At 42.9% G+C, this 20172-nt stretch overlaps 1 protein-coding gene across 8 annotated transcripts in view; it reads right to left on the bottom strand.

Moving 5' to 3' along the window:
• The window catches only part of PPP2R5C (protein phosphatase 2 regulatory subunit B'gamma), a 137649-nt gene that overhangs the window by 29628 nt on the left and 87849 nt on the right, over window positions 1-20172 (bottom strand). For 7 of the 8 annotated variants that reach the window (XM_054715779.1, XM_054715782.1, XM_054715781.1 and 4 more), the window contains 3 exons: window positions 3012-3122; window positions 1948-2040; window positions 1735-1865 (listed from right to left, as the gene is read on the bottom strand). The exons of the other annotated variant lie outside the window; for it this stretch is intronic. In XM_054715779.1, the coding sequence (XP_054571754.1) occupies window positions 1735-1865; window positions 1948-2040; window positions 3012-3122 (335 nt within the window). The remainder of the gene's footprint in view (window positions 1-1734; window positions 1866-1947; window positions 2041-3011; window positions 3123-20172) is intronic. 8 annotated transcript variants of the gene reach the window in all.

Below are 20172 nucleotides of genomic sequence, written 5' to 3'. Positions count from 1 at the left end.
ACTGTTAAACCTAGAAGACTGGACTATAAATTGCACCTCTTGTTTAAGTAATGGCTATTGTGTTGATAGATAAGTTCACTAGCCAAGTAATGATCTTGTTAACAAGGAGTGTGACACCAAGAACATACACCAGGAACATGCACAGGAAGCACATCACCACCTGGGTGCGTTGCCATTCCCCGGGGCTGCTACAGAAATGGACGCTGGGGACCTGGAAGGAGTTCAGAGGGCAGCCCCACCCACACTGGAAGCTCTGACCTCGGAGTGCCGTACTGAGTGTGAAGGTAAGGGAGAGGATTATACCCTGATGACTGCAGAAGTGCAGGCCACGAGACTTCAAGGACTGGGTGGTACACTAGGGCCAGGCTGGTGACGGAACGAGAGGAACCGGTGACAGAATCCCCAGAGCGGCTGTTGGTTTCCATCAGACCAATCCCTCTTGGCCCTTTTCTCCCCCGCTGCTTGGTCATGGTGTCTAACGGGCCCGCCTGGCCTTTGCGGTGCTCGGCGGGGTCAGCATTCTCACTCTGGCACTGCTGCTAGACTCTCACACTGTGCCTAGCCTCACTAGGACCTGGCCCTGAGCCATCCTGGAGTTGGGGGCCTCAGGGTCAGTCTTCCCGAGAAGCCACAATTCACAGAACAAACTACTAATTTAGTGAGCCTCCCAGGGCCAGATAAGAAACTACATTAAGTATTTCACCCATCGACATTTATTTGGTGCCACCATGGCTGGGCACGAGCTGGTACTGGGTGTGTGACAGAGCAGGTGACACAAAGCCTGCCCTCACAGGGAGACCGCACCCGTCCTCCAGGCCAGGGAGGCTTTCCTGGCAAGCAGATGCTTCCAGAAGCCTGGGAGGTTGAGAAGGGCTGGTGGAAAAGAATGTCATGGAGGATCAAACAAGGCTGCCAGGTGGTGGTGTGGAAGGAGCTGAAGCTGAGCAGGGAGCCAACTATGAGGAGCCAGACCTGTGACACCCAGGGCCCCACCCAGGACTTAACACCTGTTCACCCAAAGGGCGTCGGCCAGCCGGTGACTCAGAGGCAGCAGCAGCAGAGACGAAGGTTTGGAGGGGTGTTGAAACTGGGATGGGAAGGGTTTGGGGTCAAGGTGAACACTGTACTTGGAACATTCTCTCGTGAGCCATGGGGCTGTGCTCTCCTCCTTGTAAACTCTTGTGACCAACTTCCCAGTTTCCATGGTCCTACAGGCCTAGGGGTGGGGTGGCTGTGACTGCTAAAAGCTGCCGCCTCATCATATGCTGCTCCCAGCAGGGCCACCTTTTCCCTGGGTGCACAGGGCAATTCCCAAACCTCTAATGTAAGTCTCAGATTTCCTCCAGATCCACTCCTCACTCCTGCTTTCACTGAGATGCAATGGGGAAGAATGAAGGAAAGGCAGGGGGAAAGAACAGCCAGCTTTGGACAGATCACTCTGTCCGCATTCCAGAGGGAACCACTCGTTTTAGTAAAAACCGAAATAAAGGAGGGTGTGTGGTGGGATGCTGGGAGTGAGCCATGGGGTGGGGTGGAGAAGGGGGACGGGCCAGCCCCAGCCTGGCACGGAGACGCAGGTGCAGACTGGAGCCACCTGGACATGACCAGCTGGCTGCTCAGAAACAGCCACTAGTGCTCTTTGGTCACTTGTCAAAGGAATGATGAAGTGGGGGCATTAAGTATGCAAAGAAACATCACCACGCGAAGAGAGAAATGTCACCCATGCTGACTTACCTATAAAATATATTATTTATCTGTTTTCTGATGTAAGCTCTTAAGCCTAAGAATTTTCCGTAGATTCTGTGAAGGGTAGTTTTAAGAAAATCTCTCTCTCGAGGATCTTCACTGTCAAAGAGCTCTAAAAGCTTCAAGAAGAAAAAGACACTTAGTGACCTGGAATTCTCTGTAAAGTAGGGCTTTTGTGGTTTCAGCTAATTTGTGCCTTACCTGCAATACAAACTTCTGATCAATATATTTCTTTGCTATATTAGGTTGGAAATCTGGAGACTCTAAAAATCTTAGGAAAAATTCATAAACAAGCTAGGAGGAAAAAAGAACAATGAGTCAAAAAACATGGTATTTTACTAAATGGAGATTAAAAATACACCATGAGTTGAATCTTTGTCTTTGTATATTAGCCTTACAAAAGTCATGTATCTGTAGATTTAATGCTAAATTACATGGCTTAATTTAATTGTAACTGATGGTGGTAACTGTTTGGTTTTGCTAAGAACCATAGACTATCTCCTTAAATGGCATTTAAACAAAAGGATGTCACCAAAGCTTCAATCATGCTGCTCAGAGACCCCAATGCACAGCAGCCACAGCTGGGCTGAGACCAAGCTCTGGGTGGATTTGTAGCCTGTCACCTCCAAGTGCCCTGGGAGAGGCAGGCCGACAGAAGCTGGGACTGGCTGGCGAGCAGATGTCCCAGATGCTCTGCTGCCGAGACAGCCCTCCTTTTCCGTCTGTTCCCCGCCTGGCTCCTTGCTGGGTTTCTCATCTCTCCATCTCCCCTCTTCGGACCGCCCAGACCTCCCAATCCAGTGCTCTGCTCAGGGTGGGCTCAGTGCCTTTCCACAGGCATGATCCCAATCAACCTCTTGCTCTACAAATGCTCTGAGAAAGGCATTTGCCAGCAGGTGAGCTTTGGGGCACATAGCAGGTGCACATTAAATCAAAGTACCCCAAACTGGGAAATGCCGTGTGAGTCCTCCAGGTCTCAATTCAATGGCTGTCAGCAAAGTAATCATTTCCATCAAAGACATACCGACAATTCCATATCTCTGTAGTTGATATACAGTATCTACACAAAGAAAAGCCATTGAACGTTCTTCTGCTAAAACATTTTCATGTACACAGAGGTGTGCAAGGCCTATGCCAGTATGATCAGAGGTCCCCCTGCAACCAGCTGGGATGAGGCCCTCAGGCCGGTGCACCTGTGCCAGAAGACCCCTCGGACATTAACATCTCATTTAGGCCGGTTTCTGACCCATTCCGCAGTTCGGTACCTGTAGGTGAGGCCAGGCTGCTTCTAACGTTGGTTCGTCTTCCTCAGGGTCAAATTCTGCTCCCGTAGGATTGGAGGAAGGTGGTAATGTTCGAAACATATTAACTGCAAACTAAAATCCACATAGTCTATAATTATAACCAGGACATTAAAAATATTTACAAAGAACATTAAAAATAATCTTAAGTAATTCTAAAGAGAGCTGATTCCAGTGGAATTCTCAAAATTCAGAAGCAGCGTGGGCCCCTAATGAGATTCTGGTCAAAACTGCAGCAGGAGCCCTAGCTAGTTTGGCTCAGTGGATAGAGTGTCAGCCTGAGGACCAAAGGGCATGTACCTCAGTTGCAGGCTCCTCCCGGGCACGGGCTCTGGTCAGGGCTCGTGCAGGATGCAACCAATTGATGTGTTTCTCTCACATCGATATTTCTCTCTGTCTTCCCCTCTCTCTCTAAAAATCAATGAGGATTAAAAAACAAACAAAACACCTGCAGCAGGAAACATGGCTGTGGACAGGCGATCCAAGATTCCCGCTTGACTCTGAGCTGTCGACTTTCACAGACAAACAGCACCTACAAATGTTGATGGGCAGTGATGGCCTTTATCATGTCGTCAGAGCAAAAGCAAAAAGAACGTTCACAGTCTAGCAAGAAAAGGGTGAGATTACCAAGGAAAGAGCAGGGGTTAAGGACTGAAGACAGTGGTACATGGCAAATGCCACTTGGTGCTGGGACATCCTGTGACTGACACAGAGCCTCTGCAATCAACACCGACCGAGACAGTTAAGACGGAGAACTTCTGAGTGGGCGGCTAGAATGTCATTCCCAGAGACAGGCTGCAAGAATCATCACAGGACAGCCCGGCTGAGTGCCCAGAGACCCGACAGCTAAGAAGAAAATTCTCTGGGATTAGGATGGTTTCCTCATAGGACTCCTAACCCCTTTCTTGGATCCCCATCTTTATATCACCCTTCACCAGTCCCCCATTCCGGCTTCGTTTATTTTCAACTTCATGAAAATGAATCAATGTGTTTTAGAACAGAGGTTTTCTGCATTAAGTCTAGGGTTATTTGGAGCACAGGTGTTTTAATGCCTGTATGGTTAATATGAAAAGTTAGTTCTCTAAATAAAGCACAACATAATTGACACATTCGTGATATAAATAAAAAGTTCAGTAAGTTAAAATATGACCAGCTACCTTACTGAGTCTGAGCCTACCACCTGCCAGTTACAGAGTTGGGCTCTTACAGGTGATCAGAAAAAGCCCTGGCCCCATCACTCCCCAAAGCACCAGAGCCCAACTCCATGACAACAATTAGAATGTATCTGTGGAGGAGAGGCCAGCATGTGCCACCATCCAGCTCATCCTGTCTTCACTGTTACTGATTCTGAACCCCAAACGGTAACATCATTTTTCATGAAGAAAAATGTCTGCTCTTTTAGCCATTGCTGTAACAGCCCCGAGCACCAAGTTAGTTCTCTGTGTCATCTGGAGGATGGGCTCTGGCAGAGCAACTGATGGGGCACAGAGACAGGACAGGAGGTGAGGGGAGGGAGGAAAAAAATGGTTGGAAATCCAGAAACCAATAGTTGAAAAACACTTGTAGTAAAAATATGAGTAATGCTCCTAAGACACAGTAGAAAGCGAAAGAAGTCTGGAACCTGTGAACAGGTTGTGTACAGGGTTCACTAGGGAAGGACCTCCCAGACAACAGGTGATTAACGAACAGAGGTTGTGACAGGTGTTACCAGGTAGTGGGCACGTCCTCAATCACTGGCCCCAGGGCACTCCTCCAGGCACCCTGATCCCAAAGCCCATACAAGACAGTGGAGAGGACCCCCCCACAAAGCAAAGGCCACACCCTGGGTGGGCACCGTCACCTCCAGGGGGTGCCTTCCAGGGCTAAGAAAGCACAGAGGAGAGGCAGAGGCTGTGGCCTTCATGAGGAGTGTGTCATTTGTGATCTGGGGTTTTCTAACCTCTCCCTCAAGGCCAAATGATTGGGGGACTCCAAGAGAGTCACTCAGAGATTGGGGGCTGGTGGATGACAGCCGTAAGCTCAGTGTCCCTGGTGGCAGAGGTGTCTATGAACACACACTGCCTGCCTCTCAAAGCCTTCAGAGGCAAGAGATGTGCTGAAGCAGCCTGTGACTCCGGGGTGCACTGCACCTGGAGAGGAACACACGGGTGGAGGGATAAGAGGAGCAGTGGGGATGCCCAGGAACTGCCTAGGGAGCGGTCAGTTCACCCAGATGGGGGCTAGAGGTCTGAAGAAAAGGGGAGAAGGCTGCCCCTCTGGGGGGGTCTCCGGAGCACAGACATCATGTGCAGGAAGGACCACCACATGGGTAGAAGCCTAGATAGCATGCAGCACACACACAGCCGCTGCCCCGCTGCTGGACCTGGGCTAGTGCCCACTCCTTGCCTCACCCACTTTAGGTGCCTCACCTGCCAAGCTGCTCACCGGAGGGCACAGATGAGGCTGGAGTCTGGGGTTAAAGCGTTAAGCTAGGTAGGACAGCTATAACCAAGATGACAAAAAGGGGCAGGAAAGGAAGACTCCACAAGTCATGGTTAAAGACAATGGTCAGTTTTAGAGTACCCCGTTATCCAATCAAGCAGTAATGTGAGCGTCACTGTGAAGGTAGGTAGTAGTTAACATCCAATTAGCTGACTTTAAGGAGATCACCCTTATGAATATGGGTGAGCCTCACCCAGTCAGTTGAAACACCTTAGGAGTGACACTGTGGTCCCTGAGGAAGAAGGAATCCCATGTGAACAGCTGTCAGCCCTGCCCCACGGCGTTTGCCTCGCCCAGTTACCTCCACAGGTAGAAGACAGTTCCCTGAATGCTCCATCAACCTCTCTCTCTCTCTACCCCACTGGTCTGCTCTCTGGCAGCACTCTGACAGACTCAGCGGTGGGCTGGCTCTAGTTTCAGGGTGAAGCCCCATGCCCAGCATTCTGACAGCCTTGGCCCATCCCCAGCACCTGTACCTTCAGTGAATTCTAGATGCTGAGCTAGGAGGCTGCAAGGGGATGTGGACCAAATTGCTTTTAATGCAGAAGTCCCCATTTCGGTATTCTTGAAGGATGATCACCCTAGATCCAGGAAGTGTCATTATTAGCCAACTCTAACTGATAAAAAGTTATTTATTTTAGGCAACAAATCTCACTCACACCGTAATTTCCACCCACTTTCCCGACCACAGTACATTGCATTAACTTAATTCTCATATCTAGAAAAGGTTAGGAGAGAAGAAGGCAAACAGGAGGCCACTTGGAGTTACTCTTGGGTTTCTATCCTAGCAACATTTCTTAGCACAAGAGCTACGGGGTCAAATACTGTTGAGTGCCGTGGTGCTGATGTCCATGTGCTCGAAGGGAGCGTGCTGTCCAGATGCGTGGAGTTCTGTCTGAGGGAAACACAGGTGACCTTTGTCAATGTCATGCCACGGAAGCCAAAGGGAACCTTGTGTCACTGTTGGTCTGAGAAGTCTGGTGGGATCATACAGGTCCACTGTCCCGCTCAGCTGAGGGGCTCTGATGCAGCTAGTCAGGTCACACAGAGCAGCATGGACTCGGGGGGCAGCCTCCCCAGGCTTCTTCCCACCCAGAAGCAGGACCCTAGACTGAAAATCCTGCACTCCAAGCCTCAGTTTCCTCATCTGTTGAAAGAAGGTAAATCCTCTTTGCACTGGGCACAGGTGAAGTGGAAAAGCACTAAGCATAGAGTCACCACATGGGTGGGCGCATGCCTGTGGTCTACACGGCCACTGTGGTGGCGTGGACTGACTGTAATATGAGGAAGCACCTGCTTTTACAGCTTTCTTGACACTCCCACTTTCAGTACTTAAAATCAGTACCAAATTGCTACATTTACTGAATTAGATGAAACCAAATTATGGAAAATCCTCATGATTCTGTAGTATCATGAAGCCTTTCTATCACTGTAATAGTCACTACCAGGGGGAAGTACTAACACATTCAGATCAGAGGTCACTGCAGCACAGGGGACAGGTAGAGGTGTAAATTATAAAGGGATTCACTCCAGAGAACACTGATAATCGAATTTCAGAGATGAAGAGGAAAGAAAGGTTGATTATTCAGTTCTTTGCTCACAACCACAAGACTATGACAGTGATGCTGTTTTATGCATGTGAGTAGGATTTATAAAGGTGAGTTCACCAAAGGCCAAATTATAGTTCCTCCAGACACTCTTCCTGCTGTAATAGAAATTCTAAGCTCCGAGTCAGGCTGCTAAGAGACACATTTGGGGTGGGGAGCAGTGGAAGCCCATCTACAATTTTTTTAAATAAAAAATTATATTTAGCCCTAACCGGTTTGGCTCAGTGGATAGAGCATCGGCCTACGGACTGAAGGGTCCCAGGTTCGATTCCGGTCAAGGGCATGTACCTTGGTTGCGGGCACATCCCCAGTGTGGGGTGTGCAGGAGGCAGCTGATGGATGTTTCTGACTCTCTATTCCCTCTCTCTTCCTCTCTGTAAAAAAATCAATAAAATCTATATATAAAAAAAATTATATTTACTTATAAATACTACAATGTATGTGTAAAAACCAACAGAGGTAACAGACAGAATATCTCAGCATGGCCACGGATGCAAACCCAACAAAAACCAAAAATACAAACCTAATGGCAACAACCTCACCTCTAATAAGCAACATGAAAACATAGCCGATAGGAGTATCTAGGTACACAGCCACTACAATGGCCAGTTAGTTACCAACCCTAGCGACGGGCACTGAAGAGCTCCCCGACTGGTGACGGGACTGGCCATTCTCTAGGGTGGGGGATGCCGCTTCTCCACGAGGTAGCTCATACACCAAATACAATCTGAAACACAATTCTTATTGAGGTTTTTTAATGAACTCAATGGATGTAATTTAAACTCTAGGTGGATAATAAAAGTCTTAGCGGCAATCTTAAAGAGAGAGAGAGACTGTCTCTTTCTTAGTTGTAAACTTAGACCAAATCTGCTTTCCCGGCCAAGTTTAGCTCTCATCCTGAGGACACGTGCCACAATTCACTCACTGCCTACTCTCCAGCACCTGCAGCAGGGTGTCACCCTCGAGGTCCTCAATACCTGCTGCCACTCACCTTATTAAATGCAATGCCACATAATTACTAAAACCTGTGACCACTTTCCGCTGACACCTGAGATCCCTGTTGCAGGCCCGAGCCCAGATGTAATTGGGTCTCTGATTTTAAGCTCACCTGTTAGGCAGTACATTTTCTTCCTGATATTTGTCTCAAATATAACTGGATGGCTGGGTCATTCTTGGTTTAACGTCTTTCTCCAGTGCCACCTCCCAGGTCATCACACTGCCCGAGTGGCACAGACGGGCACTCAGTAAACAGGGGGTTAAGCAGGGTCCCCCTTTCCCTAAAGCAACATGGCCAATTTTTGATTGGTATGTTTCATAACAAATTACTGGGCAAGAGCCATCAAATCACATAGCTTATCTCCAAGTAGATGCCAGAGTGTGATATTTAAGGAAAGAACTATTATTAAATTCTTATTTTGAATAGCTTATTTTTATAATCATTCAACTATGTTCTTAAGTAAAAGTTCAAGATATTGTGGAGCTCTAGTCAGTTTTGCTCAGTGGATAGAGCATCGGCCTGCGGAATGAAGGGTCTCTGGTTTGATTTCTTCTAATTAATTTTCTTTCAATGTGCACAAATTCATGCACCGGGCCACTAGTATATATATAAAAAAAGATATTGTGGAAATAAAAAACCTACAAATAAAAAAACTCTAAAACCCTATTAAAGAAAATTTAGTCTCATTTTTTAAAAACAAAGACTATTTTAATTTTATGACTACTTCACAACTAAATGTACAATACTACCTATATATATAAAAGCCTAAGCAACCGTTGGACCGTACGACCAGTAGCTATGACGTGCACTGACCACCTGGGGGCAGATGCTCAATGCAGGAGCTGCCAAGCTGTGGTGACTTGGCAGCTGGGGATCTCAGGTGACGTACCTGGAAAGAGAAGAGGGAGCCTGACTCTGGGGTGTGTCACCGGAGAACTGCCCTCTTGCAATCTGGGAGGGGAAGGAGGCGAAGGAGCAGCTCAGGTGGGAAGGAGGAGGTTCCCACAACCACAGGACTCCACCTGGGCGGAAGGGCTGGGCGGGAACCTGACACTGAGCAGGGTCCTGCCCTAGGCTGACTAGATTCTTGGCTAAGTAAATCCTGTTTGCTAAATAATTGCATTTTGCAGCTAAATGCTCACAAGTGGTCAGTTATGGCCAAACTTAGGGTAAAGTGAGATGAAAGAAGAGATTCAGATACAGAAAGTGACATAATATTGGGAGAAGAGAGAAAGGAGTCCAATTTCGGGGTGTGTCACCTGAGAACCACCCTCTTGCAATCCGGGACCTCTCGGGGGATGTTGGAGAGCCGGTTTCCACCCAATCCCCGCAGGCCTGGCTGAGGGACCCCACCGGTGCACAAATCTGTGCACTGGCCCTCTAGTCTTCAGATAAGCATGAAAATATGCTAGTCATTTATAATTATGTGTATGTTTATTCTTTAAAAAAAATATTTTACTGATTTTTTATAGAGAGGAAGGGAGAGGGATAGAGAGTTAGAAACACCAATGAGAGAGAAACATTGATTCAGCTGCCTCCTGCACACTCCCTACTGGGAATGTGCCCACAACCAAGGTACATGCTCTTGACCGGAATCAAACCTGGGACCCTTCAGTCGCAGGCCGACACTCTATCCACTGAGCCAAACTGGTTAGGGCTATTCTTTAATTTTAATTTTTGAGTTTAAAATTAGATTACTTACACAAGATAAGCAATGACTTGTAATACAGCAGTTCCCTCAATAACATCATTTTTTCCCCACATTGTTTTGTTATAATGTTTTTGAGTAAAAACAACAACACTGTTTCCTGTCCGGGGCCACTGTCTGTGGAGTGTGCCTGGTGTCCCTGATCTGTATGGGTTTTCTCCAGGAACTCGGTTTCCTCCTGCATCACAGAGCCATGCATGGGAGGTGAATGGTGTGTCTACACAGTCCCAGTGTGAGTATAAGTGTGAGTGGGTGTGAGGTCACCTGCGATGGGAGGGCATCCAGAGTGGACCCATCTTTGTACCCTGAGCAGCCAGGAGAAACTCCAGCTACCTGTGACTCTGAACTGAAATTGGTGGGTTAAAAAATGATTATCTGACTCGTTTTTACTCACTGTTCTTAGATGTCTGTATAGCTCACATTTATTTCAATATTTAATGTTAGAAATGTTTTGGGTCTTCATTTAAAAACCTGGTGATGTTTCTGTGACTAGAAATATGCCACAGGAACTTAACTCTTGCTTATATCATTAGCTTAGGGTACAACTGGTTTTGTTATACTACATTGTTTCACTTAAAGTCAGTTTCCAGGAACCTATTGATGACATTAAGTGAGGACTTAAGGTACTTTTAATTCAATTCAATTAGTGGTAAAGATAACACTCAATTTGGAAGTTTCTCTTAGGTGATTTACTCTGGACCAAAGGTTAGTTACGCATAGATTCTGAATGATGTATATTCCCCAATATTTTGTTATGAAAAATACCAATCAAAAAAGTTTAATCTTATAGAGAATAGCTAAGTAGCCACCAGTTAGATTTTACATTTACACTCTAACATATTTGCTTTACCATATATTCTGATCTTTTTTTTTGCAGTAAAATGTGAGAAAGTTTAGGAATGCTTTAAAATAGCAAAACTATATATTCTGTGGCCTACATTATATAAATAAACTGAAAAGGGAAGTTTCAGAGCTCAAGTACTGATTTCCTAGTCATACATGTATAGCTAACCATTTTCATGCTACGTCCCTAACCATATACTCTATGTATATAGTTATGGAATTACAAATTATACAAGTAGCCTTTGATCAGTATATCCTTTTAGAGTCATTGCTGCATGGAGTTGTGTTGATTATTATAAGTAAAACAGAGACTTACACTTAAGAGTGAGTAATAGGAATGGGATTTACCCTACTTCCTGACCAAAAACCTGGGAAAAATATATGGAATTATGACTTTCAAGACCCTGGCTTTCAGGTGAAGGATAGAGACCCTGAGAACTGGGAAACAGTGCGGTGAGTCCGACGACTGCCCAGATTCCTGCCTGGATAGAACTTCCAGGTTGCAGCACAGGGAGAAAGAACCCAGGGAGAGCCCAGCAGACAACGGTGGTTAGAACTTGCAAGGCAAAGACCCAGAGAGAAGAGCTGCAGAGAGAGAACACTGAGATTGCAGAGGCCCCCCTCAACTCGATAAGCATACCTTTCAAAATCAAAAGCAAAAGAAAGACTTTCGAACATATTAAAGAAAGTCCTTCAGGCAGAAGGAAAACTAATACCAGGTGGATTTCTGGATTCAGAGAATGGAGTGAAGAAACTGAAAATAGCCATGGTCAGTGTTGCTCAGTTGGTTGAGCATCGTCCTGTGCACTGAGAGGTGGCTGGTTCAATATGCCCAGAGCTGTGGGTTTCATCTCTGGTCAGAGCATATGCCCAGAGTGCGGGCTTGATCCCCAGCAGGGGAAATACAAGAGGCAGCCGATTGATGTTTCCCTCTCTCACCGATATTTCTTTCCCTCTCCTTTCCTCTCTCTCTAAAATCAATAAAAATATATTAAAAAATAAAAGAACACTGAAAAGGTAAGTATCGGGGAAGTATAATACATTTTAAAAATTACTTAAATCTCTTTAAAAGATAATTATTTAAAAATAAAAATTAATATATTGTGGGGTTTATAATATATGAAGAAGTAAAATGTATGCCAACAATAGCAAAAAGGCTGGGAGAGAAGAAATGGAAGTGTGCTGCTGTAAACTTACATTCTATGTGAAATAGTATGTTATCGCTTGAGGGAATTTAAAGATGTATTTGAGGAAAGTTAAATAAATGAGATCAAACAATTACAGTTATAGTTAAAAAGCCAACAAAGGAGATAAAATGGAATCATAAGAAGTACTCAGCTGACCTAAAAGAAAGTAGAACAAAAGAAAAAAGGAACAGAGAACAGATGGGACAAATAGAAAAAAATATAGCAAGATGGTAGATTTCAACTCAACACATCAATACACTCAATGAAAGTAAATGGCTTGAATGCTCTTATCAAAAGATTGAGATTGTCTGACTGAATAAAAAAAGCAAAAAAACCCCAACACCCAACCAAAAAAATAAATGTGGAAAAAGACATATCACACTAACACTAGTCAAGGGAGAGCTGGAGTGGCTATAGTAACATCAGACAAAATAGATTTTGGAGTAAATAATATTACCAGGGATAAAGAAGATCATTTTATAATGATAAAGAAGTTAATTCAACTAATAAATAATACTAATATTTATACCAAATAACATGAAGTAAAACCTGCTAGAACTTTAAGAAAAAATAGACAATAAACAATTAGAAATAGAAAATAAACAGCCTCAATTACAACAGTACCCAAAAATAAAAAACTTACTTATAAGTCTAAAAAGATACATGTCGGATCTGTATGCTGAAAACTATAAAACAAAGAACAAAATGGGGAGATATACTGTGCTCATGGACTGAAAGGTTCAATATTGTTAAGCTATCAATTCTCTCCAAATCTACATATTCAATGCAATCCAATCAAAACCCCTGATGGATATTTTGTAGACAATGACAAGTTGGTTCTAAAATTTATATGGAAAGTTAAAATAATTAGAATAGACAAACATTTTTGGAAGAGAGTGAGAGAATTCACACTACCTGATCTCAATATTTACTATAAAGTGACAATAATGAAGACAATATGGTATCAGTGAGTAGATCCCGAGATCAATGCAACAGAATAAAGACTTGCAAATATGGTCAAATGATTGTTGAGAGAGGTGCAAAAGCAATTTAAAGGAGAATGGTTAATCTTTTCAACAGTTTTCCACAAATAGAATACTTGGACATCCACATACCAAAAAAATGAACCTCAAAGTGGATCATGGACCTAAATGTGAAATACAGAACTGTTAACACTTTTAGAAGAAAGTCTTTGTGAACTTGGGTTAGACAAAGGCTTCTGAGATGTGATAAAAGTATTATCCGTGAAAGAAACAAATAATAAATTAGACTTTATTTAAATGAAAAATTCTGTAAAAGACACTGTTAAAGTAAAAAGACAACCCACAGATGGAGAAAATATTTGCAAATCACATAAATGGTAAACAATTTCTATCCAGAATATGTAAAGAAGTCTCAAACTCAGTAACAAGAAAACAAGCTAATTAAAAACCTGGCAAAGGATCTGGATAGACACCTTACCAAGGAAGCTATACAAATGATAAATAAGCACAGAACAAAATGCCCAGCATCACTAATAAATAGGGAAATGCAAAGGAAAGCCAAGTTGAAACAAATGGATTGATGACACCAAATTTTGAGGAGGCTGTGGAGCAACCAGAACTCACACACTGGGGGTGGGAGAGCAAAGATGGGACAGCCACGTTGTGACACAGTTTGGTGGTTTCTAAGAAAGTTCAACATACACTTACAATATGACCAACAATCCCACGCCTTCTTGTTTACCCAAGTAAAATAAAAACCTATGTCCAAAACTTATACATAAATATTTATAATAGTTTTATTGCCAAAAACTCTTAAGTAATCCAACTTTTCCTCAACTAGAATATGGATAAACTCTGGTACTTCTATAAAATGAGATACTACCAAGCAATGAAAAGGAATGAATTATTTATACATCAACAATATGAATGACCCTCAAACACATTATGCCAAGTGAAAGAAGCCAGACTCAAAAGGCTACATACTGTACAAATCCATTTATATGACATCTTGGAAAAGACAAAATGACAGAACTGGAGGACAGATGGGTGGTGGTCAGGGATAATGGAGAAGGGGAAGGCCTGATTACAAAGGAGTAGCATATAGCACTTTTTTTGGGAGGGTAATGACTATTCTCTATCTTTAAAAAAATGTTTTTATTGATTTTAGAAAGAGAGGAAGCGAGAGGGAGAGAGAGGGAGAAACACTGATCGGCTGCCTCCTGCACACCTCACACTGATCAAACCCACAACACAGGGATGTACTCTGACTGGGAATTGAACCGGTGACCCTTCGGTGCATGGGATGATGCCCAACCAATGAGCCACATCATTTGGGGGCCCTGTGGACGTCTTTGATATTACACCAAAACTCGACAAGTGATAGTTTATGAAAGGCCCACTGTTATGTAGAGTTTGAAACCTTATCAACCAGGGTCTGGACTCAATCACATAAGGTAATTGTGATTTACACCTGTCTTGTCTTGCACTTGAATGGCTCTCTGGCCCATAACCGGTTTTATAACATCACTAATTGCTCATCTGGAAAATACTGGTCACTGAATTATGAGAGTCCATTCATTCATGTTGCTGCCAATCTCGACAGGAAAAACTGAGGTACCAGGAAGCTTGCATCAGTGAATAAAAGTTTTCCGAAATTCAAATTTTCACTGGAAAGCTTGAATTAATTGGTCATGGACACAAACACTGTCAGTTATTTTCCTTAAAGTGACACTCTCATTTTATTTTTGAGAAAATGCTTGCTAATTATTCAAGTCTGAATAAGCAGTTTCTCTGTCAGTCATCCTTTTAAGTAAAACTGGTATTCTGTAAAAAAAACAACAACTATGCTATTACTTGGTTTTGCTATCAGTGTTTTAACTGTAAAAAATGTATGAAAGCACCCTAGCCGGTTTGGCACAGAGCATTGGCCCGTGGACTGAAGGGTCACAGGTTCGATTTCAGTCAAGGGCACATACCTCGATTGTAGGCTGGCTATTCTGGTCCTAGTCTGGATGCATGCAGGAGTTAACCAATTGATGTGTCTCCCTCACATCCATGTTCCTCTCTCTCTGTATCTCCCCCTTCCTTCCACTCTCTCTAAAAAAACCAAAGGAAAATATCCTCTAGTGAGGTTTAACAAATAAACAAAAATAACAAAAAAGAAAAAAAAGTGTGACAGTCTGAAAAACAGATTAACTAGATAATCTAATTGGGGAAAAACAGATGGGGGTTATATTTTAAAAGTGCCTGAAATGGAGAGATAGTTGAGTTGGTGTAATTTAGGCCTGAGAATCCAGATGTCAAGAGTTTTCGCCTCTGGGTATTGCTCTTTTTCATTCTCATCTCCCTGAACCTAAATTTGTTAAATCTGGAAAAAGGGTCAGGCTAGATGATCGGTAAGGTTCTGTAAAACTTCAGGGCTAAAGTCTATAATATATAAAAATACACAGCCTTGAGGGAAGTGCAAATCCAGACCTGTGAGACACCACTTCACACCCACCATGACGCTGTCATCAAAAAGACAGACAATAACATGTGTTGGCGATGATGTGGAGACTCTGGAACCCTCATACGCTGTTGGGGACTGTAAATTGGTGCAGCCACTTTGGAAAACAGCCTGGCAGTTCTTCAAAAGGTTAAACACAGAGAGTTAATGTAACCCATCAGTTTCACCCCTAGGTAAATACTCAAGAGAAATGAAAACACATCTGCACACAAAAGTTTGTAGACCAATGCCCACAGCAGCATTATTCATAACTGCCAAGCAGCAGAAATACCCTTCATCAATGGATGAATGGATAAATCAAATGTGGTTATCTATATAATGGAATATTACTTAGCATTAAAAAGAAGTTCTGACACACGCTACAACATGGATAAACCTTGAAAACATTATGCTAAGTGAAAGAAGGCCACATACTGCATGATTCCACTTACATGAAATGTCCAGGTTCGTCAGATCCACAGAGACAAAGGAGATGAGTGGTTGCCAGGGGCTGGGGGTGCGGGTTAGGAAGATATGTCAATAATGTTAAGGGTATGGGATTTCTTTTAGGGGGATGAAAATGGTATTAAAATTAGGTGTGACAATGGCACAATCCTGTAAATATATTAAAAATAATGGAACTGTACATTTTAAATGGGCGTATTGTATGGTATGTGAATTCTCTCTCAATAAATCTATTAAAAATATAGCACTCCAGCCCTAGCTGGTTTGGCTCAGTGGGTAGTGCATCGGCCTGTAGACTGAAGGGTCCCGGGTTCGATTCTGGTCAAGGGCATATGCCCAGGTTGCGGGCTCGATCCCCAGTAGGGGGCGTGGAGGAGATAGCCGATCAATGATTCTCTCTCATCATTGATGTTTCTATCTCTCTCTTCCTTTCCCTTCCTCTTTGAAATCAATAAAGATATATATTTGAAAAAAATATATAGCACTCCAGTTTAACATTTGTAAGAAGCAAGTATAAGGATTATAATATCTTTAGAGCTTTGGATTCTTCAAAGTAAGTGGAAATTAATATCTAAAAATACTATTACAGAAGGAGATCAACCAAAGGACTTGCATGCATGCATATGAGCATAACCAATGGACACAGACTGGGGCGGGGGGGAAGGGGGGAGGGCATGTGCTGCGGGGTAGGGGGGCTGGGGAGAGGTCAATGGGGGAAAATGGATACTTATGTAATACTTTAAACAATAAAGAATTTAAATAAAAAATAAATACATACAAATACTATTACAAAACAAAACCACACACATACACACACACACACACACACACACTCTCTCTCTCTCTCTCTCTCTCTCTCTCTCTCTCTCTCTCTCTCTCTCTCCCTCCTTCAAGCAAGCCTGGCTTCAGAGGCCAGCACACCGAGGTATGTGAATGGAACTGAGGGTCCCACATCTCTTCCACCGGGCACGCCAGAGTTTATCCTCCTATTGGATGCTCAAATTCTACTGAGAGGATCAGAACCACTGCCGGTACCACCCCACCACACTCTCTCCTTTCATCCATGCCTTCTGTCTGTAGAGCAAAACAACACCAGCAAGTAAAACCCTGAATCCTATCTGCCCCATCCCTCATTTCACCCCTGAAGCTCCCCAAAGAGAAAGGCCATGCTCTCCCTTGCATTCCCTCGTCACAGCAGGGAGGGAAGAACGAACTGTCCCCGTTCTCTCAGTGACACAGAAAAGCACCCCACGAGCACGTATGTTCATGCGATGATCCAATTTATCCTGCCCAAGGTTTCTCTCTGCACCCTGCTTCCCCCACACGACACATGGCAGTCTTGCACGTGTGTCCTCTTCCCATGTTACTTTCTTCACAGCATTACCGTAACCTAAGTGACGCACTGTTGGGTAGCTCACTTTAGGCCTGTCCTCCACGTGGAGGAAAGCTTTGGGCAGGCAGAAATCTGGTCCACTGCTCTATTTCCTCACCCACCTGGGCCACGGTGGGTGCTCACTGAGTGTCTGCTAAGTGCTGTGGAAGGCAAACTGTCCAACACCGAAATCAAGCATGAATTTCAGGGTCGGGAACACAGTGAAGACAGCAGGAAGATAATCTAGTAGTTAGAACAGGATTTTCACAGGGTGAGGAGAAGTGGGGAGTATTTAATCTAGGAAATGTCTTGTGGGAATGGGAATAAAAAAATAAGTGATAAAAAATTATTAAAAAAAACTAAAAGTCTTTAGGACTTAACTACCCTAAGTGGTTCTACTAGTGCACACTGCCACCGTGAAATGTGAGTGCAAGACTGATGCAGCAGGTGGGCCCGAACTTGGGTGAAGGGCAGGCACCTGATCTAAACCGGGCCAGCCAATCCTGTTCTCTGCAGAATCTACTCTCTTGGGTTAAGGATGGGACTTGGGCTGCTAGCAGCCAAGACTCCTTAAGAACAGAAAAACTTGCATACACGTGATTTAACATAGAATAAATGTATATGTTTATAAATTTAATACATAATGTATTAATAAATTTTATTTAAAATAAAATAAATTTAATATATTTGATTTAAAAGAACTTAAATCAATGTGGGAAATGAAAAATTCAATACATGGGGTAGGGATGAGTAATTTTTCAATTATTTTAGAAGACGATAAAGTTTAATCCCTACTCTATTCCATTTAAAAAAATAAAGCCAAAGCCCACTGCTTGGGAGAACATATTTGCCAATGTTATATCCGATAAGGGCCTAATCTCCAAAATTTATAGGGAACTCATACATCTTAACAAAAAGAAGATAAACAATTCATTCAAAAAATGGGCAAAGGACTTAGACATTTTTCGAAAGTGGACATACAGAATGCCAAGAGACATATGAAAACATGCTCAAAGTCACTAATCATCCGAGAGATGCAAATCAAAATGCCAATGAGATATCATCTCACACCTGTCAGAATGGCTATCATCAACAAATTGACAAACAACAAGTGCTGGTCAGGATGTAGAGAAAAAGGAACCCTCGTGCATTGCTGGTGGGAATGCAGATGGGTGCAGCCACTGTGGAGAACAGAATGGACTTTCCTCAAAAAATTAAAAAGGAAACCTCCCATTTGACCCAGTAATCCCACTTCTAGGAATATATCCCAAGAAACCAGAAACACCAATCAGAAAGGACATATGCACCCCTATGTTCATAGCAGCACTATTTACAATAGCTAAGATTTGGAAATAGCCTAAGTGCTCATCAGCAGATGAGTGGATTAAAAAACGGTGGTACATTTACATAATGGAATACTACGCTGCTGTAAAAGAAAGAACTCTTACCATTTGCAACAGCATGGATGGACCTGGAGAGCATTATGCTAAGCAAAATAAGCCAGTCAGAGAAGGATAAGTATCACATGATCTCACTCATAGACTGATGAACAAAAATAGATACAGAGACAGAGGAGTATCGAACAGACCATCAAACTTCAGAGGGAAGGCAGGGGAGGATGGGCGGAGGGGGTGGGGGAGGATATCAACCAAAGGACTTGTATGCATGCATATAAGCATAACCAATGGAAGAGACATTAAGGGGTGAGGGAATGTGCTGGGAGGTGGGGGTGGCCAGAAGAGGTCAATGGGGGATAAAGGAGACATATGTAATACTATATGTAATACATTAAACAATAAAGAATTAAAAAAAAAAGAATCTTCATAGCCCTAGCAATATTTTGCTTCTTAAGCCAGGTGGTAGGTCCATGGATGCTTATTTTGTTATTCTTTAAACTATATATGTATTTATATTTACCTTTTTTGTATGTATGTTACATACCACAATAAAGAATGTTAAAGGTTAAAAAAATAAATAAAACTCACAGTATTATAAAAAAATAAATAAAAATTCCAGGAGGATTATAAAGTGTATTGTGAACAAGAAAATGTGGAAGTATGAGGAGAAAATATCAGAGATTTTTCTTTGTGATTTGGGAGGCCTTCCAAAGTAACTGAGAATTGAAATTAATAAGAGAAAAAAAGATATTCCCCAATCTTCCTTAATGTAAATGGTTAAGGTTTTAGAGTAGTTACCATTCAGTATATGTACCTGTGACTATTCTTCAGGTATGAGTTTGGGGAAGGAACCTATTCAGTCTTCACAGCCCTAGTCTGACAATACACTGGTAAATTTGGAACTTTAAAGAGTTAACAATAATATGTTAAAATAATCAAGTTGATCTCAATTCCTGACATAATAGATTGTGAATTACAAAAAGAACATTACTTTAATCTTCTTTTCCAAAGCAAACATACAAAAGTGAGAAATGAACACATTTTAGGACAAGTCTAGTCAATTCTGAAATATATAGCTTTCGGCAGGGGGAGGGAAGAATCACTGAATGTAAGGAGTTCAATGAAAGTAAGAATTTAAAATTTTATCTTAAGCAACAAGGACCCCCTAATAACTGAGGAGTACTAATTTCAAAGGCAGATAAAATATCAATAATTCAAAAAGAATGAGAAACGGGTTCAGTGCCAAACAGTAAGTTTTAATAACTTGAGGTCTCGTATGAAATGTTTCCAGGTAGTACCCACTGAGGTCACAGTGAGAGCATGCAAAGAACCTGAAACAGGCTGTAAAGTAGGAAACAGCAGAGACTGAGATCTGGGGGCTGAATGAAACCAGCCATGAGTTAACTGTAGGACAGAGTTGGGTGTGTCTTGACATGGCACTGACAGATGGAGGCTGGCTCAGCCAATCAGGATGTACTATCCTGATACCAGCTGGGTCCCATCACTATCTGCACTGAACTCACCACTAGAATTTTCCTGTACATGTATGGAGAACATGTTTACTTCTATATTATGTATGGGCATTATTATATTAAGGTTA

The sequence above is a fragment of the Eptesicus fuscus genome, chromosome 5 (assembly GCF_027574615.1).
Source record: "Eptesicus fuscus isolate TK198812 chromosome 5, DD_ASM_mEF_20220401, whole genome shotgun sequence".
NCBI lineage: Eukaryota > Metazoa > Chordata > Mammalia > Chiroptera > Vespertilionidae > Eptesicus > Eptesicus fuscus.
The sequence above is the reverse complement of the archived record's forward strand: the minus strand, read 5'-3'. Positions and strand labels throughout refer to the sequence as shown.